Source organism: Psammomys obesus, unplaced genomic scaffold (genome assembly GCF_907164565.1).
Source record: "Psammomys obesus unplaced genomic scaffold, mPsaObe1.curated_primary_1811, whole genome shotgun sequence".
Lineage (NCBI taxonomy): Eukaryota > Metazoa > Chordata > Mammalia > Rodentia > Muridae > Psammomys > Psammomys obesus.
This window is the reverse complement of record NW_026596109.1, coordinates 21,686,547-21,714,267: the sequence shown is the minus strand read 5'-3', so window position 1 is coordinate 21,714,267 and position 27,721 is coordinate 21,686,547. Positions and strand designations below refer to the sequence as shown.

Here is a 27,721-nt window from a genome sequence, read left to right as displayed (position 1 = left end):
ACACAGGCGACTTGGGAGCTGAGAAGAGAGTTACACATCTGGATCCACAGGCAGTGGGAAGAGAGAGCCCCTGGTCCTGGCTTAGGCTTCTGAAACCTCAGAGCCTGCCCTTAAGGACACACTTCCTCCAACAAATATGAACCTCCTAATTTCTTCAAATAGTGCCAATCCCTAAGCACTCATCCCTCACGTCCTTCCCCTAGTCCACTGATAGGGGAGATCTTACTCTCTTACTCTCTGACCCTCGCTGATCAGGTCTCATCAGGACTGTCTGGATCTTCTTTCTCTGTGGCCTAGTTAGGCCACCTTACCAAGGGAAGGTTATCAAAGAGCCAGCCATTGAGTCCAAGTCAGACAGCTTCTGTTCCCCTTACTGGGAAGACCATATGGAGAATGAGCTGCCCATGGCTACATCTGAGCAGGGAGTTTAGGTCCTCTCCATGCATCATCCTTGGTTGGAGTATCGGTCTCTGTAGGACCCCCTGGGCCCAGATTTTTTGGCTCTGCTGGTCTCCTTGTGGAGTTCCTGTCCCCTCCAGGACTTTCTTTCTCTTCTTTCTTCCATCAGATTGCCTGCACTCTCCCCAAAGTTTGGCTATGAGTCCCAACAACTGCTTTGTTGGGACTTTCTTTGTTAGTCTTTCCAGAGGCCCTCTGTGGTAGGCTCCTGTCCTATTCCCTGTCTTCTACTTCTGATGTCTATCCTATTTACCCTCCTGAATGAGGCTCTTCCCTAGGATCTTCCTCATTTAGCTTCTCTAGGACTATATATTTTAGTATGTTTACCCTATATTATATGGCTAATATTCACTTATAAATGAGTATATACCATGTGTTGTTTTGTTGTTGTTGTTGTTTTGCTCCTGGATTACCTCACTCAGGACGATCTTTTCTACTTCTATCTATTTGCCTGCAAATTTCATGATTTCCTTGTTTTTAATTGCTGAGTAGTATTCCATTGTGTAAATGTACCACAATTTCTGTATCCATTCTTCAGTTGAGGGACATCTAGGGTTGTTTTCAGATTCTGTTATTATGAATAAAGCTGCTATGAACATAGTTGAGCAGATGTCCTTGTTGTATGGTTGAACATCTTTCGGCTATATGCCCAAGAGTGATAGAGCTGGATTTTGATATTCCACCTTACACCCATCAGAATGGCTAAGATCAAAAACTCAAGGGACAACACATGCAGGAGAGATTGTGGACAGAGGGGAACCCTCCCCCACTGCTGGTGGGAATGTAAACTTGTACAGCCACTTTGGAAATCAATCTGGTACTTTTTCTGAAATGTGATTTGTAATATATGGTTTTATTCTACAAGGGAATTTATTACGTATTGGAAGTGCTTTTTATTCTTGTGAATCAATAGAGAGTAAAAATTTTCTTTATATTCAGTTCTTCATCATAATGGCCATTGCTGTTTATTGCAATGGAAAACACCCTGATTTTTCTGAGATATAATGGTAAATGGAAAGAATGAAAGGGTGAAGAGGTGTAGTATTCAGCACTTTATAGGCCTGCTAGGATGTTGTGCCGCCATTCGTGTTTTGACCAAGTTTTCTCTTGACTTTCAGTATTCAGAAGACATGAAGCACAAAACCACTCTTCTGGAACTTCAGAAAATGTTTACGTATTTAATGGTATGTTTGGAAAATGTGGAGGAAAACTAATTAGGTTATCTTTTAACAAAACCTAAAAGATAGTGACCCTAAATATTGTGTAGGCTTCATTGACACTTGTTTTCAAATTGATTTTTTTTTAAGTTATGTGTTTTCTTTCTTTTCTTTGTTCTAAAGACAACAATCACAACTCGGTTGCTTATGTTCTGTTAATTTGTCCTTCCTTTTTAGTCTTATTCCTGTTACTGGTTGTTTTAGTTATGGTTTTTATTGTTACAGTGAAACCACCATGACCAAAACCAACGTGGGGGGGGGGGGGAACGCTTGTACTTCTGTATCACTATTCAGTATCAATAGAAGTCAGGACAGGAACTCAAACAGGGCAGGAACCTAGAGGCAGGAACTCATGGACCACAGTGGAGTGCTTCTTACTGGCTTGTTCCTTATGACTTGCTCAACCTTCTTTCTTTTTTTTTTTTTTTAGGGAAGGTTTATTAACTTTTTTTAATTAAAATTTTTTTTTTATTAATTACAGTTTATTCACTTTGTATCCCACCTACAGCTCCCTCTTTTCTCCCCTCCCAAACCTACCTTCCCTCCCTCTTCCCCACCTATACCCCTTAACCAGTCCACTGGTAGGGGAGGTCTTCTCCTTGCTTCTGATTCTGGTCTGTCAGGTCTGATCAGAACCTACTTTCTTTCAGAACCCAGGACCACCAGCCTAGGAGTGGCCCACCTCCAGTGGCCTGGCCCTTCCTCATCACTCAGTAGTTAAGAGCATGACCTGTATGCTTGAGTACAGCCCGATCTTATGGAGGCATGTTAGCGGTTGAGGCTCCCTCTCATGTGACCTTACATGGTGCTAAGTTGAGAGACACTAGCTGGCACACTGCTTCACCTCTTTATGCCAGCTTTCTAACTGGTTTCTCTTCACTTTTATCTCCACAGCAGTAAAAGTCATCGTTTTGTTTTGTTTTATCTTTTTTATATCAGTACCTCAGTTAAAACTGTTTGTTTTTTCTTAAAAGTTTGTTGAGTTTTCTTCCTAGCACTCCCATCAGTCAGTCAGGTCAGAGTTGCCTGTAAATCTAGCTCTGGCTTTCTTGGATGTGGTGTATACCATATGGCACACATGGTACTGCCCACACATACGGTGTAAAACAGAAAGATTTTTACAGTATTTCTTTTAAGTCTTTTTTTAAGTTATAATTTAATTACATATCTCCCTTCCTTTTCCTCTCTGTAAACCCTTCTGTATATCCATTCTTCCTTCCCTCTAACCCTTCATGTGTTCATCCCTGTTCTTTTTCAAGTTCATGACCCTTTTTCCCACCAACTGTTATTTCGTGCATATGTATGTTTGTCTATACATACGTATATATATCTTATTATAAGTAAGTTTTACATATATATGTATATAACTTATTTAGGACATAATGTTACTTACATATTTGTTTTCAGAGCTGACCATTTAGCACTAGACAAGCATATACACAGTTCACAATAAAATAGTTTTTAAACATTTAATTTTTCTGTATGGGCTATAATATAGTATTGGTCACCCATGCCACTTAGCCAGCTTCACCGCTGACAGTGAGCCCTTTGAGGTCCATTACCCGGGTGCTTCTCCTCTTGAATGGTCATTAATGCCATCCCTCTTGCCTTTACCACTCTTTCTTCAGGACTCTTCTCCATTTTTCTTCCTATTGTCTGATTAAATAGAGATCTTCGATTCAGCCAAATATTTCTCAGTTTCCATGTTTCTCTTCTACCTCTGATACTAAAGTTTTACCTGCTATAATCTTCAGAGACAGATAATGTCATAAGTATTTCTGTTTTCTAAGACTGAATCAAAGTGTCTTTTCTTTTTTCAAACAAAAGAGAACATATGCTAGTTCATTTGATGCTGATTTTTAATGTCTCGTTTTGGGGACAAGATGTTGCTGTGTATGAGGCTATTTTCCTTAATATCGTCTCCCAGCCAGCAAGGTGGTACACGCCTATAATCCCAGCATTTGGGGGGGCATAGTCAGGTGTATCTCTGAGTTCAAGGCCAGCCTCGTCTACAAAACCAGGTCCAGGTCAGCCATGGCTGAGAAACCCTGTCTGGGGAGTTTGGGGGTAATCCTGTTCCAGCTATATAAATGTTGGGAATATAGACACATCACCACTATTCCCTGTATTTAAATTTTTTCTTTTAAGAGATGGAACACCAGTGGACTTGGAAAGGGGCAGTGAAGAGATGAGGGAGGGAGGGATTGGGAGGGATTGGGAGGGAATAAGGGAGCAGGATACAGCTGGGATACAGAGTTAATAAAATGTAACTAATAATAAAAAAAATAAGTTAAAAAATAAATATTCATTAGCAGTAAAATTTAAAAAAAAAAAAAAGAGAGAGAGATAGGACATATTTCAAGTATCAAAAACCAGAAACTGCTATTTAAACTACCCCCTTCCTCACAAATAGGCTTTCTTTGTGTATCCCTGGCTGTCCTGTAAGTCACTCTGTAGGCCAGACTGACCTCAAACTCAGAAGTACTTCTTCCTCTGCCTCCCAAGTGCTGGTATTAAAGACATGTACCAGCACACCTTGTTCTAATCTGAGCTGCCTTTAATAGCATTTCTTAAAGTTCAGTATACATGTTATGCCAGGATCATTATACCCTCAGAGACCACCAAGAGAAGACGCAGAAGCAAGAGAGCTTCATTCCGAGAACCATCAAACTCAGGACCCAAGTCTCACTGACGCACCAGTAGAGAAGTGCAACCCTGAGCCCTGGTTGAAAAGAGTTTTTAAAGGGAAAAACCGCATGCAGGGTGTTTCATGCCTTGGTGTTACAGGATTGGGTAAAAGTCATGGGGCGAGGTGATCCTCTAGTTGAGGCACCTAATCACAGTTGCCATTCTTCTAAACTGCATCTAGAACGTTGGGGAAAATTTTCCCAGCTGATTCTCATTGACTGTTCTCAGGGAGATTGTCTCTGTTTTCTACCAAGTATTTATTCTGTGATATTTTCTGGAGGCTGTTGCTAGGAGAATTAACTTTGTTTTCTGTCAAGTGTACATTCTGTGGTATTTCCTGGTATCTGAGTTCAGCTCCCAGTCAAGATGGCTTCTCATTTCAAAATGGAGTCATCCAAGCTAACTTAAACCCTTGATACACAAAACGTATTATGCTTGCAAAAGTTTGTTTTATGCTTTATATTTAAAATTTGAGTTCTTTGAGTTCCAATAGGAATATCATAAAGGTGAACTTATGGTCTCACCACCAAGACCATTAAATTAAACTAACACTCAGCTCAGGCAAACGAAGTGAAGGGTGTAGTGTAGTTTGCAGTTCCAAGGCCAGCTTGTGGGGATCTGAGACAGATGCACAGGTATTTTGTACTTTGAAATTGTGGACATCATAGTGAAATCTGGTGGACCAGGCCAAGAAAACTAGATATTTACCACTTGTTTTGAATTTTGTTTTTATCTTATTTTGTGTGGAGGTCAGAGATTGAGTTTGTTGTTGGTTTTTGTAGTGGATTTGTGATTTTAGATTGTTTGGTTTTTGAGCCAGGGTCTCTTGTAAACCCAGGAGGCTCTGATTCTGTATAGCCAAGGCTATCCTTGGATTTCGGATCCTACTGCCTCTACCTTCCAAGTGCTGGGATCATGGCATATTCCACTCCATATGAGTTTTTTGTTGTTGTTCATCAGAATTTTGTTCTGGCCATTTCTTACTTGATATTTCATTCTCCTCTTTGGTCTTTCAGGAGAGTGAGTGCAAAGCATATAACCCTAGACCTTTTTGCAAAACGTACACGATGGATAAGCAGCCTCTTAATACTGGGGAGCAGAAAGATATGACAGAGTTCTTTACAGACCTCATTACTAAAGTTGAAGAGATGTCTCCAGAACTGGTTAGTACCAGAACACTGAAAAATTTGCTTGAAATTTATGCAAATTTGAATTTTAATCTCTGACTTTAATTTGTTTTATACTAAAGAAAAATACCGTCAAAAGCCTGTTTGGAGGTGTAATTACAAACAATGTTGTGTCCTTGGTAAGTATATCTGTTTGTTGTTATTTTATAAGCTTTGGGGGTGCTTAAAATAAATTACTAATTTTCACTTGTTGATTCATCCAGGATTGTGAACATGTTAGTCAGACTGCTGAAGAGTTTTATACTGTGAGGTGCCAGGTGGCAGATATGAAGAATATTTACGTGAGTGAATACTGTACCTAACTTGATTGTTTATGCTTTATACACACACAATATATAAACACAAATTTATAGTCGTGAGAAGAAACAGCTTTTTTTATGTATTTTCTTTTCTGTTTTGCTGTTTAAGTAAGTATTAAGGATAGCCCACGTAACTGATTATTTCCTAGTCAAAATGTAGATGTCTTTTAAAAGTTAGAGTTCATGTCATGAAAAAAAATCAATTTAATTTGAATTTGCTTTTTGTAAAAGAATGAAATTGGTTTTTCTTTGTACATTCTGACCAAATTGCATGCAGTCAATGATGTCAGCTTCCCACTGTGGGTTTATGCACAGGAATCTCTTGATGAAGTCACTATTAAAGACACCTTAGAAGGAGACAACATGTACACTTGTTCTCACTGTGGGAAGAAAGTCCGAGCTGAAAAAAGGTACGCTTTTTGAAATGTCATCTCATTGATAAACGGAGTTAAAAGACAAAGTAAGGCTGGGATAAGCCAGTTTTGACCTTTCATGACAAGTGTGTGTAAATATAAAGTTATATGGATAAAAAGTACAATATTAGGATTCAGGTAATAGTCAATATCATGCAGGAACTTTATTTAACATGAATAGTAGGGTAGAAAATGGGTATCTCTAACTTGCCAGAAGTCTCTATTTTCTCCGGATAAACATATGAAAGATAGGGAGCAGGATACAGCTAGGATACACAGTTAACAAAATGTAACTAATAATAATAATAATAATAATAATAATAATAATAATAATAATAATAATATAGATAGATAGATAGATAGATAGATAGATAGATAGATAGATGAATACATAATAAAGACGGTACAGCCACCCCCAAAAAAATTTTTTTTTAAACAAAACAACAACAACAAAAAAACATATGAAGGATAAAGAAAATGATCATTTTTGTCAGTCTACAGTGGGTCAGATATCTACTTTTAGTGACTGGTTTCTAGGTAATGATACAACATTTTGTATTTTAGAAGTATTTTCAGAATTGTACATGATTAACTTTAGTTAATATAACATCATGTTGTAAAGTACTATCGTTATTATTAATATCGACATTATTTATTATTTAACAGTTGAAAATATGGGCTCACACAAAGATCAGGGATACTCCCCTGGTTTAGGTCTCTTAAGATGAGCAGACAATGCAGAAGAGAATAGTCTGCTGAACCTGAACTCTCTGCCTGAACATGTTTTGTAAGCACTTGCTGTTGACTGCGTCTTGGAAATAGATCTGAATAGAGGCTACATTTGGGAGTTAGTTAAATTTTCAATCTACAAGTACTGTGTTTTTATAGGACTTTCAAAGTGACTCTTCTTTTCCTTGTACTACATGTGGTGACATTACTTTGGCTTACTAGTGTTTTGAAGCATTTATCACAAATACTTTTCCTTGAGTTACAGTTTTTATAAAATTTCTTGGAAAATAATAGTTTAACTTTCCTCGAATTTAAAAAAAAAAATTAAAATAAAAAGCCTAACCGGGACTTAACAGGCTGCCCAGCGAAGAGTTCATAATGGTCTTCTGGAGATTTTTGTTTACTTTAACTCCAGCTCCAGAGGAGCTTATGAGGACACCTACACTCATGTAATGAGGACACCTACACTCATGTACGTGTAACGCCCCTGACCCTTCCTTACACACACACAAGCAGACAATTAAAAATAGCAAAAATAGGGGCTGGAGAGGTGGCTCAGTAAGTAGACAAGAGTACTTCCTGAATTCAGTCCCTACCACCCATGTCCTGTGGCTTTATACCTGCCTGTATGTGGCTCCAACTTCAGGTTATCTAAAGCCCTTCTGCCCCCCCTGGATACCCTCACAGATGTTTTGCATATGGACAGTCACACTGAAATACACAGAAATAAAAATGAGCTTTTAAAAAACATCATCCAAGGCCAGCCTGGTCACGTTGTGAAAGTAGAGCACCAGCTTCAGCAAAGTTTCCTCTGACCACCACACACATGCCTACGCACATAAACAAGATTATCTGCATATATACACACACACTAATAAAGATCAACTAATAAGCTACTCTAACTATTGAATAAAATGCAGGGCAGTAGATGCCTCCTAACATTAAATCCTGGCATGACTGGGTAAGCACACCTCATCCCAACACACTAGAACATTTTGTGACTTAGAATATTGCTACTTTAAGGTAGGTGTAGCACAAATATAAATAGAACTAAGGTATTTTTGAAATAAGATATTTAACAAATTTATTTCCGTCCCCCTACTTCTCAGGGCTTGTTTTAAGAAATTACCTCGCATTCTGAGTTTCAATACTATGAGATATACATTCAATATGGTCACAATGATGAAAGAAAAAGTGAACACACACTTTTCCTTCCCTTTACGTTTGGATATGACACCCTATACAGAAGATTTCTTAATGGGGAAGAGTGACAGGAAAGAAGGTAAGGTCATTTTTCTCAGCTCTGTTTATCAGGTCTGTTAACAAGGAAATTTTATGAAGGAAGAAAAGTTAATGTCAGCTGCATGGTTCTCTATAGTCTCAGAAACTTCTTTTTATTAAAAAGATTTTTTATATGTATGAATGTTTTGTCTGCATGTGTGTCTGTGCACCACATACATGCAGTGTCAGAGGCCTGTATAGGGCCTTCGACTTCATGCAACTGATGTCATAGGTAGTTGTGATCCACAGTTTGGGTGGTGAGAATCCAACGAGGTCTTGTGGAAAATCAGGCCGTCTTTTGAGACAGGGCTTCTCTGTGTGGCCCTGGCTGTCCTAGTTCTGCCTTTCCAAGGCTGCAGCTGCAGGTGTGTGGCCACAGCTTGGACGGGCAGTGTTCTTATGCTGATCCACTCTCCATTCCAGAAAGGGAGATTTGTTAGAGACAGGGCAGTATATTTAATCACTTCGCCCAGAAATCCTCTTCTAGGACCATGTTCTAGGTGGTTGTTTTCCCAGTGCCTGTTTATGCCTTTGGAAAACTGAGGTCTAGGTGGTAAGTCCTACACTGTATTGCCAGATACAATGAATGTGTCACAGGTAATGAGATGTTTGCAGAGACGTAAAGTGGAGTAAGAAATTAAGAAGGAATAAGTTCTTGAGTATAAGGGTAGCATAATGATTAATGAGACAAACTAAAGACAGAAATTTTTTTATCCTTGGACCATACTAACAATTTTGTTCTTGGTTATTATTTAATGTGTGACTGTTAGATTGTTTTGTTTTGTTTTTCAAGACAGGGTTTCTTTGTGTAGCTCTGGCTGTCCTGGAACACACTCTGTAGTCCAGGCTGTCTTCAAACTCATAGATCTACCTGCCTTTGCCTTCTGAGTCCTGGGGTAAAAGATGTGTACCACCATTCCCACCAGGTCATTAGAATTGTAATCTGAGAAGTTCTAAAATAGAAGGCTGTTTGGAAAAGATAATTTTCAAATGGATTAAAGAACGATGAAAAGTGTAGGGGGTGAAATTCTTGTAAACATCGGTGAAGACAGTGGTTTAGGTGAGAAGGTCCCAACAGAGCCAGAATTTTTTTTTTCAAGATTTATTTATTAATTATGTATATAGTGTTTTGTGTGAATGTACAGAAGAGGGCACCAGATCATAGATAGTCATGAGCCACCATGTGGTTGCTGGGAATTGAACTCCGGACCTCTGGCAGAGCAGCCAGTGCTCTTAACCTCTGAGCCATCTCTCCAGCCCCCACAGAGCCAGAATTAATGGAATTTTTTGTTGTTGTTGTTGTTGTTCAGGGAATGGAACACAGGCAGTTGTGCATGTTAGCATTTTACCAATACATCCTCAGACGCTAGAGTTCACAATCGGATGAATAAATGAGTTATTGAATTAGCCCTCTGTAGTATAGACTATTCTTAAAGCAACAGTAATAAAGTAGTGGCAAAACCCCAAATCTTTTGCTTCCTCACACATTTCACTTAGTCTGCTCATAGAGAAGGGATGAGAAGCCATGAGAGACTGGTTTTTAACTTGAGCAGTAGTGAAGAGGAATTTAATCAATTATTGTAAAGTCTCCACAAAGGAACACTCCAAGTAAAAGTAGGTCCACAATAATTGGTAGAAGAGGGTTTTTTTTTTTTTTTTTTTTTTTTACTGTTTCTCAGAGCAATTTGATTTAAAAGTTGAATTAGGAAGCCAGATTTTAGTGAGTTAAGTAACAATAACACTTATTTCACAAGTGGAAAATCACCATATTATTTCAAGATTACTGATATGTGTCTCAAGGACCACAGGGATTTTGTTGCTTTTTGTGGGTTTTATTCTGTTTTTGGAGACAGGGTCTCACTGTATAGCCCTGCCTAAGCTTGCTATGTAAACCAGGTTAGCCTAAAACTCCCTAGGATCAATGTCCCACATGTTGGGACCAGAGGTGTGGGCCACCATGTCCTCCCCACTGCAGGGCCTTTTAAGGGCGTGGGAGAGGGTAGGAAAGGGCTAGCACCTGCCTCTTACAAGTTCCTTGTACCATAATGAGGGCAAGGGCAATATGTGTTTAATTTTCATGATTTAAGAAGCCAGTATTCTATCCGAACTTTAGGAAAGAGATGTAGTTTAATCTTTTAACTCCTAGCATTTTAATGGCTATACAGTAAAACATTTAGCCTCACAGAATAGGAAATACAAAATGAGTTGTAGTCTATTTCTTAAAGTGAATTTTTCAAAGATAGAGAAGAATGCAATCAGGGTATGAAGGAATATAAAATTAGGGGAGACAGCCTTTATTAGGAGTTGTTTATGAAATTGAAGTAAATGTTCTCATGATGATATATTTGAAAATACGAATAAAGAAGTGGTCATTGTTTATATATATCCTGCTTTCAGACCTTTTTATTAGACCATTTGGAATATCATAGTGAGACTTCATCTTAGCTATGCATCATTGTGTTTTCATGTGATATTTTGTTACATGCATGGAGAGAGCATGGATTTATAAAGGAGTTTGTTAAGTGATGTGTTCATGCCTACATAAGCATATCCAGGCTTCTTAGCTACTGCTTTGACACTGTGGCCATTTTCTCTTTACCTTATTATAGTTTATTTCTCAGGCAGTACACTGAAGCAAACCTGCTCTGCCTTGGTCTGCTGCTCTCCTTTCTCTCTCTCTCTCTCTCTCTCTCTCTCTCTCTCTCTCTGTGTGTGTGTGTGTGTGTGTGTGTGTGTTTTGCTAGGAGTATAGATGGGAGCATAATGGAGTATAGACCATACACCATTTTTAGACTGGTCAGATCACTTATAATTGCTTTGCTTAGTGTCCTCTGTTACCTTTTGATTTTAAAATTGTTCAGATTAGAACGACGCTTTTATTTCTAAGGACACAAAGCTCCTACTGTGTTGCCCATACAGTGCTTAGCATAAGACTAATAGACTAAGGCCTTTTTAGGTACTTTTTTGCTGATGGTAGAAATAGCATTGCCTGCTTCCCCCTCCCCCCAAATTTTATTTCTACCATGTTAAGGGCTAGTTAGGTTAAACAGTTTACTTTGATACTATATAGAATTACACACTAATACATGGTTATTTTTTTTTTTTTTTCTTTTTAGTTACATTTTGTTAACTCTGTGTCCCAGCTGTATCCCGCTCTCTCATTCCCTCCCCAACCCCACACTCCGTCCCTGGTCTCCTCCCTGCCCCTTTCCAAGTCCCCTGATAGGGGAGGACCTCCTCCCCTTTCATCTGACCCTGTTTTATCAGGTATCTTCAGGGCTGGCTGCAAAGTCCTCCTCTGTGGCCTAACAGACTGCTCCTCCCCTGGGGGGGGGGGGTGTCAAACAGCCTGCCCTTGAGATCCTGTTAGAAATAGTCGGTGTTCCCCTTACTTTGGAAAACTACTTGGTTACTGAGCTACCACAGGCCTCATCCGAGCAGAAGTTCTAGGTTATATCCATAGATGGTCCTTGGTTGAGTGTCAGTCTCAGAAAAGACCCTGTGCCCAGATATATTTGGTCCTTGTAGAGCTCCTATCCTTTCCATATCATACTAACTTCCCTTCTTTCATATGATTCCCTGCACTCTGCCGAGGGTTTGGTTATGAGTCTTAGTGTCTGCTTTGAAACACTGCTAGGTAGAGTCTTTCAGATGCCTTTTGTGGTAGACTCCTGTCATAAGTTCAAGGCACATCCCATTTGTCTTTCTAAATGAGGATTAATCACCTTCGCCTGTGTCCACTTTCTTGATTATCTTCTTTAGGTGTGTAGATTTCATTATGTTTATCATGTCTTGTAGGTCTATATAAGCGAGTATATACCAAGTTTGTCTTTCTCCTTCTGGGATACTTCACTCAGAATGATCTTTTCTAGATCCCACCACTTGCCTGCAAATTTCATGATTTCCTCCTTTTTGATTGCTGAGTAGTATCCCATTGTGTAAAAATACCACAAATGGTTAATTTTTTTTAGTTAATTGTATGTTTCTTGTATCAGTAGGCTATTACCTAGCAAATGGTTTTAATATACCTATTTTATATTTTACGTTTTTTTCTGTATATAAATACCTTATAAAAAGTAATCTTTTTCTTTCTTTTTTTTTTTTTTTTTTTTTTTGTTTTTTTATAAAAGTTTTTTTTTTTTTTTTTTTTTTTTTTTTTTTTTTTTTGGTGTTTCGAGATAGGGTTTCTCTATGTAGCCCTGGCTGTCCTGGACCCTAAACCAGGCTGGCCTTGAACTCACAGAGAGCTGCCTGCCTGTGCGTCCCTGAGCGCTGGGATTACAGGCCTCGCTACCACACTCAGCTATGAAAAATCATCTTAACATGCCATTATTACATGTTTTCAAAATTGATCTCATGTCAATGATTTTAGGCTTTAAGGAAGTTGGTGACGATCCGAGAGACACTGAGAGCTACGAGTATGACTTGATCGGAGTGACGGTCCACACAGGGACGGCAGACGGGGGCCACTACTACAGCTTCATCAGAGACATAGTCAACCCACACGCTTGTAAGAGCAATAAATGGTGAGTGTGAGCGCTTCTGCAGGCGCCCTCCCTCTGCGGAAGTACACGTGTTCATGGTGGTTCTGCTGAGGACTCTTAGTTTTGGGGATTTCCCTGTGCAGTAAGGAAAAGAAAACCGTGATTACATTTTTACCATTGTGTGTGTATCTTGTCTGTACGAGTAGGACAGATGGGTAGGTGGTGGACGCATAGAAGTCATACCACTGTGCGGTTCCAGGGCTCCACTTTAGGTGAGCATACTTGGCAGCAGGTACCAGTGTCTGCTAAGCTATCCTGGTGGTCCAGAAAAAGAAAAATTTTAATTGAAGGCAACTTTCAAAAGAACAGAAATTAGTTAGTTTTCAAATTTATGAACTACTCTGAAATTTTGAGAATTTGATAAATGCTTGCCTTTTTTAAATGAGTTTTTTATTAACAATCTTAGGAACTTCATTTACAAACTTATACCCACCAAATCTTATTTGATTGGTTGGTTGGTTGGTTGGTTGGGGTTTTGTTTGTTTGTTTGCTTGCTTGTTTCTTTTAACTTTTATTTTTATTAATTTACAGTTTATTCACTTTGTATCCCCCCTGTTGCCCCCTCCCTCATTCCCTCCCAATCCCACCCACTCTCCCTCTTCTCCTATGCTCCTCCCAGAGTCCAGTGATAAGGGAGGTCTTCCTCTCCTTCCCTGATAGACCCTAGTCTATCAGTTCTCATCAAGACTGGCTGCATTGTCTTTCTCTGTGCCCTGGTAAGGCTGTTCCCCCCTCAGGAGGAAGTGATTAAAAAGCCAGCCCGTGAGTTCATGTCAGAGACGGTCCCTGTTCCTATTACTCAGGAACCCTCTTGGATACTGAGCTGCCATAGGCTACATCTGTTTAGAGGTTCTAGGTTATCTCCATGAATGGTCCTTGTTTAGAGTATCAGTCTCACAAAAGACCCCTGTGCTCAGAATTTTTGGTTCTGTTTTTATCTTTGTGAGCTCCTGTCCCTTCCAGGTCTTTCTATCTCTCCTTTCTTTCAAAAGATCCCCTGAACTCTTTCCAAAGTTTAGCTGTGAGTCTCAGCATATGTTTTGATACCCTGCTGGGTAGAGTCTTTCAGAGGCCCTCTGTGATAGGCTCCTGTCCTGTTCCCTGTTTTCTTCCTCTTCTGATGTTCGCCCCGTTTGCCTTTCTGAATGAAGATTCAGCATCTTACCCATGGTACTCCTTCTTGATTAGCTTCCTTAGGTGTACAGATTTTAGTATGATTATCCCATATTATATGTCTAATATCCACTTGTAGGTGAGTATATACCCCGTGTGTCTTTTTACTTCTGGGATATCACACTCAGGATTATCTTTAAAGAACTTAAGTTAAACAGCAACAAATCAAGTAACCCAATTAAAAAATGGGGTACAGAGCTAAACAGAGAATTCTCAATAGAGGAACATCAAATGGCAGAGAAACGCTTAAAGAAATGCTCAACATCCTTAGTCATCAGGGAAATGCAAATCAAAATGACCCTGAGATTCCACCTTACACCCATCAGAATGGCCAAGATCAAAAACTCAAGGGACAACACATGCTGGAGAGGATATGGAGAAAGAGGAGCCCTTCTCCACTGCTGGTGGGAATATAAACTTGTACAACCACTCTGGAAATCAATCTGTCACTTTCTCAGACAATTAGGAATAGTGTTTCCTCAAGATCCAGCTGTACCACTCCTAGGCATATATCCAAAAGATGCTTAAGTGTAGAACATGGACATCTGTTCAACCATGTTTGTAGCAGCTTTATCCGTAATAGCCAGAAGCTGGAAACAGCAGCCCAGGTGCCCCTCATTTGAGGAATGGATACAGAAATTGTGGTATATTTACACAGTGGAATACTACTCAGCAATGAAAAACAAGGAAATGATGAAATTTGCAGGCAAATGTTTGCTTGTGTTTTAAAGGCAGGAGTTATCTGTGTAACAGCTCTTGCTGTCCTGGAACTCGAATTGTAGACCAGCCTGGCCTCGAACTCACAGAAATCTGCCTGCCTCCTTAGTGCTGGGTTAAAGGTGTGTGCCACCACCACCGCCTAGTAGTACCCCCCCCCCCCGACTCTTATCTTACCCCTTTGTTCATTCTTTCTGGAGCGCTTTACTGAGTCCCTTGTATTCAGTGCTTACAAAGTTTTCTGCACCCTGTTTAGAAGTTACATACTCTGTTCTTTCTGTTCCTCTCACTTTAGTCCTTCCATACGTTTTGTTTTTCATCAAGTCAGTTTCAGTTACAAATAACGACTCATTTTTTAGTCTTCTGATGTTTTTAGGAAGTGTCCTATCTACATGTACTGTTTGTGTGCTTAGGCCCTTTTCTAATAGTTGAAAATACTTCTTTGAACAAAATACATACCTGCCAGCATTGATCTGTATGTAGTTAGCAGAGCAGTTACATTTAGCCTTTATTTCTGATTCTTTCAGACATCATGGCCAGAAACGTTCTTTTCTAAAAGTAATTTATTTATAATATTACATTATTCCATTCTTCTCTTTACCTCTGTCCAACCTCTTCCAAATAGTTTTTTCCACTTGGATGTATTTCCATAAGTGTATTGCATTGTTTTGTTCATATATTAAAATGATGTCTATATCTTACTACATTTCTTAATCGTTCCTATCCAATTACTTTATATATTAGGTTTTTAAGTACACTTTAGTTTTGTTCATCCCCAATGGTTACTGAACTTGTCAGATTGTGTGTTTGTGTGTGTGCGCGCATTTGCTAGAGATGGACCCCGGTGTCTCACATATGTGAGTCAAGTGCACTGTCATGAAGCCACAGTCCCCAGTTCATGTGTCATTACACTCCTCATTTCTAGATCAGAGTTATAAAAACAAGAATTTATTAGAGTTTGCTTCATGAGATTATTTGACTAAGTCTTTTTAAATAATTGACCATATACAGAGATGTGCAGTACACACATACTTGATCAGTACCATGTGCTCTGTTGTAGGTATCTGTTTAATGATGCTGAGGTAAAACCTTTTGATTCTGCTCAGCTGGCCTCTGAATGCTTTGGTGGTGAAATGACGGTGAGTTTGCTTTAGTGATTGTAAATAATTTATAACTTTCAGTAGCATGCTCACTTCACTGATACACTATTCAATCTCAGGTTTATTTGTTATATGTTTGTTTGTATGCACCAGGCACTAAAAAAAATTTAAAAACTGTCATTTCTGCCTTCAACCATAGTTTGATAAAGAAAGCAAGATGAAAAGATTAAATCATAAGATAGAAATGGAATAATAGTGGTTTAGTAATTATGATTAAGCATACCAGTTAATTTAAAAGGTCCAAGGGATTAGAGCAAAAGAATTTACCCTTTACTGGCATAATCTGGAAAACCTTAACAAAAGGAAATGGATTTCCAGTAATTTGAAATAATTGTTTTTTTACTGCTCAGCAACCTGGGCCATACAAGCTATATAATAAAAGGAACAGTATTAAGTCTCTGACGGGTATTACTGGAGTGTAGCCCAGTGGCAGTGCAGCTGCCTAAGGTGTGGAAGGACTTGAGGTTTGATCTGAGTTCTGCAAAATGAAGACTCGATTGGTTAAACAATTCTAGTTCATTCTTCTTGGTGCTGGTTGTGCACACAGTTAATCCCAGTGAGAGGCAGAGGGATATCTGTGAGTTTAAGGCCTGTCTACATAGAGATCCATGTCATCCAGGGCTATATAGTGAGATACTACGTACAAAAAGGAAAAGAACAAATACAAAACTATTGAGTTTCATAAATGAAATAGTAGTCCCATTTCATAAATAAGCTGTAAGATTTTTTAAAATTTAAAAACCATGGTTACTATAAAATAACTTTATAAATAGAATCTTTTTAACAAAAGGCTTTCTCATTACTTCTTGTCTATGATCTGAATGCAGTAGTAGGCTTACAATTTGGAAATGTGTAATAAAGAAAATAATGTTTGAATACTTGTCTAAATCAGATGAATCTCTAGGTGTTATTCTTAGAACCTTTCTTTAGTTCTCTTGTTTTTTAAGACAGTGAAGAAAACAATATTATACATTTCTTTTAGGCAATAGTTTTGCCCATTTCTGGTCAAATATTTATTGGAAAGTACCTTTGAATATTTTGACTCTTTGTATTTAAGAACTTTTGCCTCAGACCCTTACCATCATCATTAATTTATCCATAATGCAGCAAGGCTGATTGCCGTTAAAACTTCATTTCTTTTGCCACACCCACCTTCAGTTACCCAGAATTACAATAGACTTTTTCCTGTGCATTTAGAGGTAGCCTTTAATGTACTCAGAGGCTCCCCTGTGCTCTCTGCATATATTTCATGTATAGTTGGCTTTATTTAAAAGGAATAGCCTCTCCTTGTCTCATAGTCTGTCTCATACTACTCAAGTCTCATCTTTTCATAGTTTGTTTCCGGGACATTCCTGTCTCTTCCTTCCCTTCTTTTCCGACATCATTGATTGACTAATGTCTTTTTCTGTCAGCCGTGAGTTACATTCTTCACGTATATGCTGACTTGTCCATTTCATCTGCAAAAGTTCTAGCTCCAAGACTCAAATTTTTCATTTTCAAAGATTAAGGTACTGGGTAAGTAAGTAATTTGAGAAGAAAAAAAAAAAATGTTTTAGCCTTGAGGATCATTGAATTTCATTTTGAGAAATTACACAGCTATACAAGAGGCAAGCTATAAATCTTGGTAGCTGTAAGGAAGGTAAAGATGGCAAAGTCATGACTTTTGAGTTAGGATCAGTGCTAGAGTTCTACAAACAGTTATAGAAACAGGGATTGAAGAATGTTAAGAGAAAGCAGTATCAGGGCAAGCATTTTTAACATTTTGACAAATATTCAAAGAAGAGATACAAAGGAGAAAATGTGTTTTTTTTTTTAAAGTCAAAAATATATTTATGAATTATTTCAGCTATCTTATCTGTAATGTTGCTGAAAATATACATATTGTATTTCCATTTAACCATATTCACAAAAAAATTAGGCCCATACCAACTGTCTTCTTGCTGTGTTCTCATTTTTTTTGTTTTGTTTTTTATTGTTACAACAGTATTTTTCATCATAATTTTATAGTATTCAGCATCTTAAAAGATTTGCACAATAATGTTAGGATATATTAGCCAGATTTGTGAAGTGTATAGGACTTTTTTGGATAGCTGGTCCACCTCAAACCATGACTTTACGTGTGCTGGTCAACACCTTTAATACTGCAATATATCTGAAACTCCCATGCGAATGGTTTTGGTGTGTGTGTGTGTGTGTGTTTGTGTGTGTGTTACTGTGTAGCAAGAGGACTTGGACACAGTAGGCAGAGTGCTGTACCACTGACCTACTTTTCTAGTCCTTTTACTAGTTTACATGAATGCACTGGTATTTTAGAGTTATTCACAAAGTTACTTCGAAGTTTTACAGAGGCATTTATGAAATAATGTATGTATAAATCTTGCTGAGTAATTTTTTTTTTTTCTGCAGACAAAAACCTATGATTCGGTTACAGATAAATTTATGGATTTCTCCTTTGAAAAGGTGATCACTTTTTTCATATGTACGAATTTTAAGTGTTTCATATTATCTAATTTTAAATTATACTTTGTCAAAAATTAAAATGTTTTTCCCCTTGCTTCATAAAGACTCATAGTGCATATATGCTGTTTTATAAACGCATGGAACCAGAAGAAGAAAATGGCAGAGAATACAAATTTGATGTTTCATCAGAGTTGCTAGAGGTAAAAATTAATTTGATTTTAGCAATAGTTTAAATTATGTTAAGTGTTTGTGCAAGAAATACTTCAATAAAAAAAACAAGCAATGAAGCATTAATATCTGTAATCCCTGTTACATCTTAGCATTGTTACAAAAAAGTCATGTCAGCACTGACATAAGGTTTGTGAATTAAAATACGAGGTGCTGGCGGAAATGGCTCGGCAGGGCGGCGAGCTGACTGCTCTTAAAGAGGGCCCAAGTTCAGTCCCTAGCACCCTCGCCTGAGAGCTACAACCTCTTCAGCTCCATGGGACCCGACATCTTCTTCAGAACTCAGGAACTTCCTGTTCTTGTATGTATGCTTAACCTTTGTATACACACAGACACACGTGCTGCTTAAATTCTCTGAGCAACACAGTGCTTTAGAAAACAGTCTCATTAGAAAGTGAAAGGAGATACTTTGCTTGTTACATTTACTAAGTGGAAGAAAGTCTGAACATGAGGCTAAACAATTATCAGGGAAGATTTGAAAATACAGTATAGTAGTTTAACATTTAAACCTACACCGGTTGACTTTAAACACAGTATATAAATACAGTACAAAAAGGACCATCAGAGAAACAAGGTGATTGAATTTTGAAGCAGAACTATAAGCACTGACTGTCTGTGAGACATGCTGTGCTTAGGTAGTTTCCAAAACATTGAACTTTAAGAGCCTGGCTTTCACTAGGTAACCAGAAATAAAAATGGAAGTCAGATTAGAGTTAACAAATTTGGGATGGAACTGGGTGCAGTGGCACACGCCTTTAATCCCAGCACTGGGGGAAAGAAGAGGTAGGTAGATCTTTGTTAGTTTGAGGCCACCCTGGTCTACAAAGTGAGTCCAGAACATCCAGGGCTACACAGACAAACACTGTCTCAGAAAAAACAAAAATAAAAGGAATTGGGAATGAGACTTTGTTGCTGTGAAGGCTTTTAGTAAAATAAGCAGAATGCTGTTGTGACTTCTTGGTATTGCAGACATTCTAGGTCTAGAAATGTTCAAAAACTGGAGCTGGAGTAAGACTGTTAGTTAGTTCCTAGTTACCCTGAACTATGGCCCTAAATATGGCAGGCTACGAAGGCAGGTAGAGATAATTGAATGCTCTTAGTGGAAAATTAAAGAGACACTATCAGTTAAGAATGAACCTACCTACTAAACATGGTAATAAATGCCTGTTATACCACACTAAAGGAGGACATGCAGAGGATCGCTGTGATTTTAGGGCCAGTTACAGTGTTTCAAAATATAAAAAAGTAAATAAAATGAACATACCATCTTACATTTCAAAATGCATACAGAAGGACAGGGCTAATAAGGACGGCCAGCACTGTCAGTATTTCAAACAGTCTTTTTAAATATAATTTAATGAAGCTGGGGCCACATGTTTCAGATACACAAGAGCCCCAATACCAAAAGATAATGTTACTGTGGAGCTCTCTGGCAAAGGCTAGGTTTTCTAAAGAATGAGAGGACACAAAAATAGCAGCATTGTTCTTCTTGGCCTCATCAGAAATAGTTGTTTTTAATGTCTAATTAAGATCTGCCAGAGAACAGAATTTTCATTTTTAAATTTAAACAACCTTTCTCCTAAAACCTGTCTTTCTTACAATGTGGTATGACTTAGAAGTTTTTCCCTTTGGCTTTTCAAGACAGGGTTTCTCTGTGTAGCCTTGGTTGTACTTGCTTTGCAGACCTGAGTGGCCTCAAACTCACAGAGATCTACCTGCCTCTGCCTCCCTGAGTGCTGGGATTACAGGCGTGTGCCACTGTGCTCGGCTACATATTCTTAGTTTTTGTATTGCTCTTTAAGCATGGTTTCAGAGCTTATAGTTCAAAATCTTTATAGATAATGTTAAAAACCCATATTTACAGAGATAATCAGATGAATGACAATTTTTAAAAGGTTGTGGCTCTGGAACAGTGGTACAACAGTTAAGAGCACTTGATGCTCATACAGAGGACCTAGGTTTGACTCCCTGCACACACATGGTGGCTCATAACCTCCTGTAACTCTAGTTCTAAGAATTCCAACTCCCTCTTCTGGCCTCTGTGAGTAGGAAGTATACAAGTATATATTTTCATGCATTCAGGTACACACACATCAAAATAAACACCTTGATTTTCTTTTTAAATTTTATTTTATTTTTTAGGTATATGAGTGCATGTACACCTGCACACCAGAAGAGGCCATTAGAGGGTATAAATGGTTGTGAGCCACCGTGAGGCTGCTGGGAATTGAATTCAGGACCCCTGGAAGAGTAGACAGTGCTCATATCCACTGGGCCATCTCCCCAGACTCCACCTGTGTGTGCTTTGCCTGCCTTTGTGCCTATACATCATGTGTGAGCCTGGTGACTTCAAGGGTCAGAAGGGGGCACTGGCTTCCCAGAGCTGGAGCTGCAGTTAGCTGAGACCTGAGCCAGTTCCTGCAAAAGCAGCAACTGCTCCTAATGCCTGAGCCACCTCTTAGATCCTAGTCACTACATCTGTGTTTCTTACACCTTGAAAATAAGTCAAAATGAATTTAAATGCATATTTTATGGCTTGTTACTTTTCCAGATTTTTAGGCTATATTTTCTTTTTATTAAATAAAAATATTGTTGAACTATTTTAAATAAATTATTTTCTGATAAATGATAACTTTTTTTTTCCTCCAGTGGATTTGGCATGATAACATGCAGTTTTTACAAGACAAAAATATTTTTGAGCACACTTATTTTGGGTAAGTTTAGTCTTTTTTTTTTTAACCCCTAAGGAAAGTCTTCTGTAAGAACTTAAGTAATAACTCTTTTTAAATTCCAGATTCATGTGGCAGCTATGCAGTTGTATTCCAAGTACATTACCAGATCCTAAGGCAGTGTCCCTAATGACAGCAAAGGTGACGATAAGCTTAGATAGTTTTGCCAAATGTATTGCTTTGTAATATTTGAGTCTATTGTTATTAATTGTTTTTGTTTTTGTTTTTGAACAGTTAAGTACTTCCTTTGTTTTAGAGACATTCATTCATTCGAAAGAAAAGGTATGTCTTTTTGTTCTGTCGGTTTTTTTTGTGTCAGTTGTATTATTTTTAATTGTGTTTTATTATATATTTTAATTATGTTTTGCTGTTTGTTATCTTTGATGTAAAGTGCATGTCTTGACTGACGTTTTTTCTTTTCTCTCTTTAGCCAACAATGCTTCAGTGGATTGAGCTACTGACCAAACAGTTCAATAACAGTCAAGCAGCCTGTGAGGTAGGTAACAACCAACACTGCACAACTTAAGATCCTCTGATGTCAGTGTTTTTTGTTTTGTTTTTTTTTTTCAATCTTTAGACGATGCAACAAAATTGCATCTTATGAGTCATAAGAGTCTCATGTAAGTTGTTCCTAATATTTGATCATGTAGAAAGTTACAGCTTATTTTTCAAATCTGTTATAAAGATTGAGTATTAATTCATTTTCATAGTCTTGGATTTTTCCCTTTATTGTTAAATAACTATAAAAAACATTTCTGTCTGGACATGATTCTCCACAACCATAATCCCAGCATACATGTGGGAGAAACAGAATAATCATGAGTTAAGGACAGTCTGATATATATATGATGATGAGTTCAAGGTTAGGCTAAGTTATACATTAAGACCTTGTCTCACAAATTGGCAGGTGAGCTGGTGTGGTGGAACATGCCTGTAATCCCAGCAATCGGGGAAGCTTAATCAGGTGGATCTCTGTGAGACCAACCTACTCTACAAAATCAATCCAGGACAGCCAAGGCTATACAGAGAAACCCTGTTTCAACAAAACAAAAACCAAAAAAGGCTGGTGATCTCTCATTTAGAGATTCCACCCCATCACCTCCCCACTCCCATTTAAACAGAGATGTGTTTCTCTGCCCCTGTAGTACTGGAATTATATCCTACTGTAATTTTAGCTTGGAGTATTGTGAAAAATAAAACCTCATCAACACAAGTTGCATAAATTTTTAAAATAGAATATGGGAAAAAGTCAAAATGTTGCTTTGCCTGCTACTCAGCTTCCAAAGTTCCAAAGAACATTCCCAAGTTCTTCTCTGATGCCTTCTTTTAGCAGATGTCTTACAGAGCAAGCTCAGACATCGTATCTTTTGATTTGTTTTGGTTTTTCGGGACAGGGTTTCTCTGTGTGTCTCTGGCTTCACTCTGTAGACCAGGTTACCCTTGAACTCAGAGATCCTCCAGCCACTTCCTCTTGAGTGCTGGGATTAAAGGCATGCACTTCATATCTTTAATAATAAGTATTTAGTATATATATATCCAACAGATGAGAACTTGAAAACAATCTTTAACCACAATTTAATTTCTATAAACACAGTTAGACGGTTTGTTTACTTACTTTCAGCAGATACTTACACTGTGCTTAGTTTTCTGATGCCATTAAGCTGTTTTCAGTTGGTATAAATTAAATGTTTGGACAAGGTCTACACTTTACGTTTTTCTTAAATTTCTTTTTATCTGCCACAGTTACTTTCCTTTTGTCTCCATGTCACTTTCTATTTCTTTTCTTTAAGTACCTCAGATTGCCTTCCTGTAAAGTAATGAAATGACGTCTCTGGAGTCCTATAATGAAGTGATCTTAAGTGTTTAAGATTTAAGATTTTGTAACTTTTAGACACACCATTTAGTAAGAAGTTAAAACGATAGAAACACCAAGTAAATATCCTTATGTCAGTTTTTATCTAAGTATTATTTACTGTTACATTATGTTCTACTTTCTTGTAGTGGTTTTTAGACCGCATGGCTGATGATGACTGGTGGCCAATGCAGATACTGATTAAGTGTCCTAATCAGATTGTGAGACAGGTAAGGGAAGAGACTTTTGAAAAGAAGTGTTTTCCGTTTATTCTAAAGGGTTTGATGAACGAAATTGAAAGTAATTTGCAGTGCTCTGTCTTCTCTCATAAAATTCATTTGCTTTTGTTTTTATCAGCTCTTTTAATACCACTTGTCACTCTAAAGTGACAGGAACCTTTTCTTTTTATTAGACCAGCTATTACTATCAGTTCATTTCTCTTCCTTACTAGTTTCCCAAGAGTATTGTACTACCACATTATATGAATAGGGTAAATTTGTCCTGAATGTCTGGATTGCCAAATGGATCAATTTGTTTTCCTTAATTCATTAAAAAATTTATCCAGTGAATATTTAAACATTTTTTTTTTTAGTCATGTTTTTTATATGTCAAAAACTTTATCTAAATTAAGCTATTTGCCAATTGTTATTGAAGGGCAGTTCTTTTGAGGGTATTAGCAGAATTCTACATTGTCTGAAAAACTTATCTAGTAACTGATCTATAGAAAGTATAGTCTTAAGAGAAGTCTTATCAGCACTTGAGGAGGTAGAGGCAGGTGGATTGCTCTGAGCTCAAGGCCAGTCACCTATGAAGCAAGTCCAGGGCAGCCAAGGCTTCTCAGAGAAACCCTGTCTTAGAAAAAAAAAAAAAAAAAACAAAGATAAAGGTCTTACACTGTAAAATTAGCTTACAACTTTCTGCATGTAAACTTTAATTTTTTTTTGTAGTGTATTCACAAAATTAACAGTATTGCCTCCTAAAGAATCTCTAGTGGTTTTTCCCATATTTTATCCTCTTGCTTTTAACTCCTCTTCTTTTCTGCTCTTCATCTTTATGGATTGGCCTGTTTTCAACTTTTTACATAGAGTCGTAGTGATCTCTTTTAAGAATGGCTTCTTTGACTTAACTTTTTTAAGATTGTCCATGTTAGAATGTGTGTCTAGAGCTGGCTATGTTGGCTCTAATACCAGCATTCAGGAGGTTTAGTTAGGATTGCTGTGAGTTTGAGAGCAACCTGGGCTACACCAGTGAGATGTTTGTTTGGGTTTCTTTTTTTTTTTTGAGACAGGATTTTTCCCATGGTTGTCCTGGAACTCATCGTGTAGATGATACTGGCCTCAAAATCAGAGACCAAGTGCTGGGATTAAAGAAGTGTGCCACCACCACCCAGCTGCGACTTGTTCTTAACACATTAAAAAAAAAAAAAAAAAAAAAAGCCTTTTCCATATTATATCTTCTTTTTTCCCCCAACCAGCTAATACTCCATTGACTAGATTGACATATTTTGTTTACCTATTCATTAGCTGAACTGTGGAGGTTGCTACTTCTGCTTTATTGAAGCAGGATCTGACTGCCTCGCTGGCCTGGGTTGTGGCAGCAGTCTTCCTGTCTCAGCCTTACAGAGTGCCACTGTTTTGGGGTGTGGCAGCCTATCCAGCTGTATTGCTACTTTCTGACTATTTAGGGTGCAGATATGTCCATTTGTCCAAAGGTTGTGCTTTGATCTGTATTTTAAGTCTGTTTTGGTGTATTCTCAATAGCGGGATTGCTGGTTCCACAGTCATCTCCACAGAGTCTGCATCGCTGCGTTTCTCTTACTAAATGTGGGTTTCAGTTTCATTGTACCTTCTCCCACACATACGCATCATCTGGGAAGGTTTCATAAATCTTTTGAATTTTATATCTATGTTTCTGAAGCCAGTAGTTTGAGTTTTTTCTCTTATCATAAAGGTGAATTTTTAAAAATAATTTTCTGTTGCTGGGGATTGTACTCAGGGCCTTGGCATATAACTGAGATTCACCCCACTGTTGAGCTACATCTGCAAATAAGGTCTTACTCCATGTGAAGCTATCTCAGAGTGGCTTTACATGTGTGCTCCTCATGCTTCCACCTCCTGGGTACTAATATTACAGGTGTGTGCCAAACAACTCCTACATATGCTTAGTCTGTTGTCTGCTACCTAATGTGAGTTTTTCTTTTAAAGATGTTTCAGCGTTTATGTATCCATGTGATTCAGAGACTGAGACCTGTACATGCCCATCTCTATCTACAGCCAGGAATGGAAGACGGGTAAGAAGTCCCTTTGCACCCAAGGCTTTGGAAATATTTTTAAGATGTTTGGGCTGTGGTATAAAAGTTTGTCTCTGATAATATATGTCAAGAAAGGAAGGCTTATTTTTGAATTTTTAATTAAGTGCATCTTTAAGATTTTCACCCAACTAACTTTTTGTTTGGATTGATAGGAGTACAACTACTTACATTATTAAAGTTGGTATTTGTTTGACAAAAGGATGTTAAGATTGGAGTTTTAAAAATTGTTCTACTTGCATGGTGGTGCTTAATCCTAGCACTTAGGAGGCAGAATCAGGGTAATCCCTGTGAGTTCAAGGCCAGCCTGGTCTACAAAGCAAGGTCCAGGCCAGCCAGGACCATACTGTCAGACCCTGTCTTAGAAAACAAAACAAAACTCAAAAGAGTAGTTTTCATCTTAAACAATATCTGTCTGCAGGTGTATCGTATGTTTGTTTTTTCAGGTCAGATGATATGGATGCCTCGGTGGAAGATATTGGTGGTCGTTCATGTGTCACTCGATTTGTTAGAACTCTGTTGTTAATCATGGAGCATGGTGTAAAACCTCACAGCAAACATCTTACAGAGTATTTTGCTTTCCTTTATGAATTTGCCAAAATGGGTGAAGAAGAGGTAAGGCTAATTCTTGTTTGTTTGTTTGTTTGTTTGTTTGTTGTGAACTGCATACTCTTTTAGCATTTCCAATTTGTTTTTTTATTTAAAATTTCAAATTGCTTGCTTTTAGAGCCAGTTTCTACTTTCATTGCAAGCCATATCTACAATGGTACATTTCTATATGGGAACCAAAGGACCTGAAAATGTAAGTACAGTTCTGTTATGTATCAGTCCAACAGGGACCATGCTCCTAACAGTTTATATCATGCAGGATCATTCCAAACCCTAGAAACCATTAAAGTCCTTTTGTCTTTTTGTTTTTCGTAATATTACGAGTCCTAGATTTATTGGTCATGCTACTGTTAGTTTAGTGCATATACAAAATAGGAAAAGAAATCGAGTGTTAAGTTTTTTCATTTGTAAGTCTGGAACAGAGCAGACTTTATTTTCATCCTAGTAGCCTCAGCTTAACTATAGGGTCTGCAAAGTCATATCTTGTTTTGATCTGTGGTTTTGGTGGTTGTGTTTAAGCGCTCACTATTAAGTTTTCAGAGTCTTATGAAAGTTTCAGTAGCTTGTCAATTTAATAATATTGACAGATGGATGAATTGTGTATTGTCTGTGACAGCTTCATTGGATTTCATGGCCTATGTGTAACATCTCATTTAACACTTCTCATATCCTTAAGAGAGAAGTACAGTTTTCAGGTCCATAATGCAGATGAGGCAATTGACACTAAGAGAATTTCACTTGTTTTATATCACAGTAAGTTGGGTCTAAATGCTGAGTGGAACGTCTCTTTAAAAAAACGTGATGCTGTGTATTAAAGTATGTGAGTTGATTTTAGTCTAATTCCATCCTATATGGCTACCTACTTTAGCGGCGCAGCTGCTGCTTCCGCTCCCTCTCCCTTTTCTCCTTCTCATTCTTCTTTTTTTTTTTTTTTTTTTTTTCTTCTTATTAAGACAGGTTCTTTGTTATGTATCCCAGACTAACCTCAGACTTAATCATTTCCTGACTTGGCCAAATGATTGCCCCCATTCCTAATAGTCTCTATAGTTTCAGAACCCATTTGAGTATCTCTTGAAATAGCTACAACTGAGATTAGTAGGAATTCTTTTGTATGTGTGACTGCCAAGTTTTATTCGTATGTTTTACATACAATTTTTTATCTTGATTATATAAAGAACTTGATTCCAATAAACCAAAAGTTATTAAATGGTTTATCTAAGATAAATAGTTTTGAAAACTTTTACGTATAGTTCCTCCAACTTAGCTAAATGTGGTCCTGATTCTCATTAAGGCTGTTTGTATCAGGCTAGAGTCTGACCTTTAAATAATTTTATCTAATGATTCACATGTAATGATTTTAAATGCTCCTGCCATGTCTTTCTGATAGTTATGTTAAAACAAGTCAGGTGCTTCAAATATGATATTAAAACTAATTATACTTAAAATTAAATTTTGTTCTAATTAGCCTCAAGTAGAAGTATTGTCAGAGGAAGAAGGGGAAGAAGAGGAGGAAGAAGAAGACATCCTTTCTCTGGCAGAAGAAAAATACAGACCTGCTGCCCTTGAAAAGATGATAGCTTTAGTTGCTCTTTTGGTTGAACAGTCTCGCTCAGAAAGGTGAAATGATTCAACATTCAAAATGCTTACAGCGTGTTTGGTTTTATTCTT

At 37.8% G+C, this 27,721-nt stretch overlaps 1 protein-coding gene across 1 annotated transcript in view; it reads left to right on the top strand.

The window, feature by feature from the left end:
* Nucleotides 1-27,721, top strand: part of Usp34 (ubiquitin specific peptidase 34) — a 185,071-nt gene that overhangs the window by 122,849 nt on the left and 34,501 nt on the right. The window contains 19 exon segments of the mRNA XM_055628770.1: nucleotides 1,578-1,643; nucleotides 5,381-5,527; nucleotides 5,614-5,670; nucleotides 5,755-5,832; nucleotides 6,166-6,260; nucleotides 8,102-8,274; nucleotides 12,646-12,799; nucleotides 15,768-15,846; nucleotides 18,274-18,327; nucleotides 18,432-18,527; nucleotides 21,205-21,269; nucleotides 21,350-21,425; nucleotides 21,519-21,566; nucleotides 21,715-21,780; nucleotides 23,286-23,366; nucleotides 25,341-25,426; nucleotides 25,891-26,059; nucleotides 26,172-26,246; nucleotides 27,519-27,670. Of these exon segments, the coding sequence (XP_055484745.1) occupies nucleotides 1,578-1,643; nucleotides 5,381-5,527; nucleotides 5,614-5,670; nucleotides 5,755-5,832; nucleotides 6,166-6,260; nucleotides 8,102-8,274; nucleotides 12,646-12,799; nucleotides 15,768-15,846; nucleotides 18,274-18,327; nucleotides 18,432-18,527; nucleotides 21,205-21,269; nucleotides 21,350-21,425; nucleotides 21,519-21,566; nucleotides 21,715-21,780; nucleotides 23,286-23,366; nucleotides 25,341-25,426; nucleotides 25,891-26,059; nucleotides 26,172-26,246; nucleotides 27,519-27,670 (1,817 nt within the window).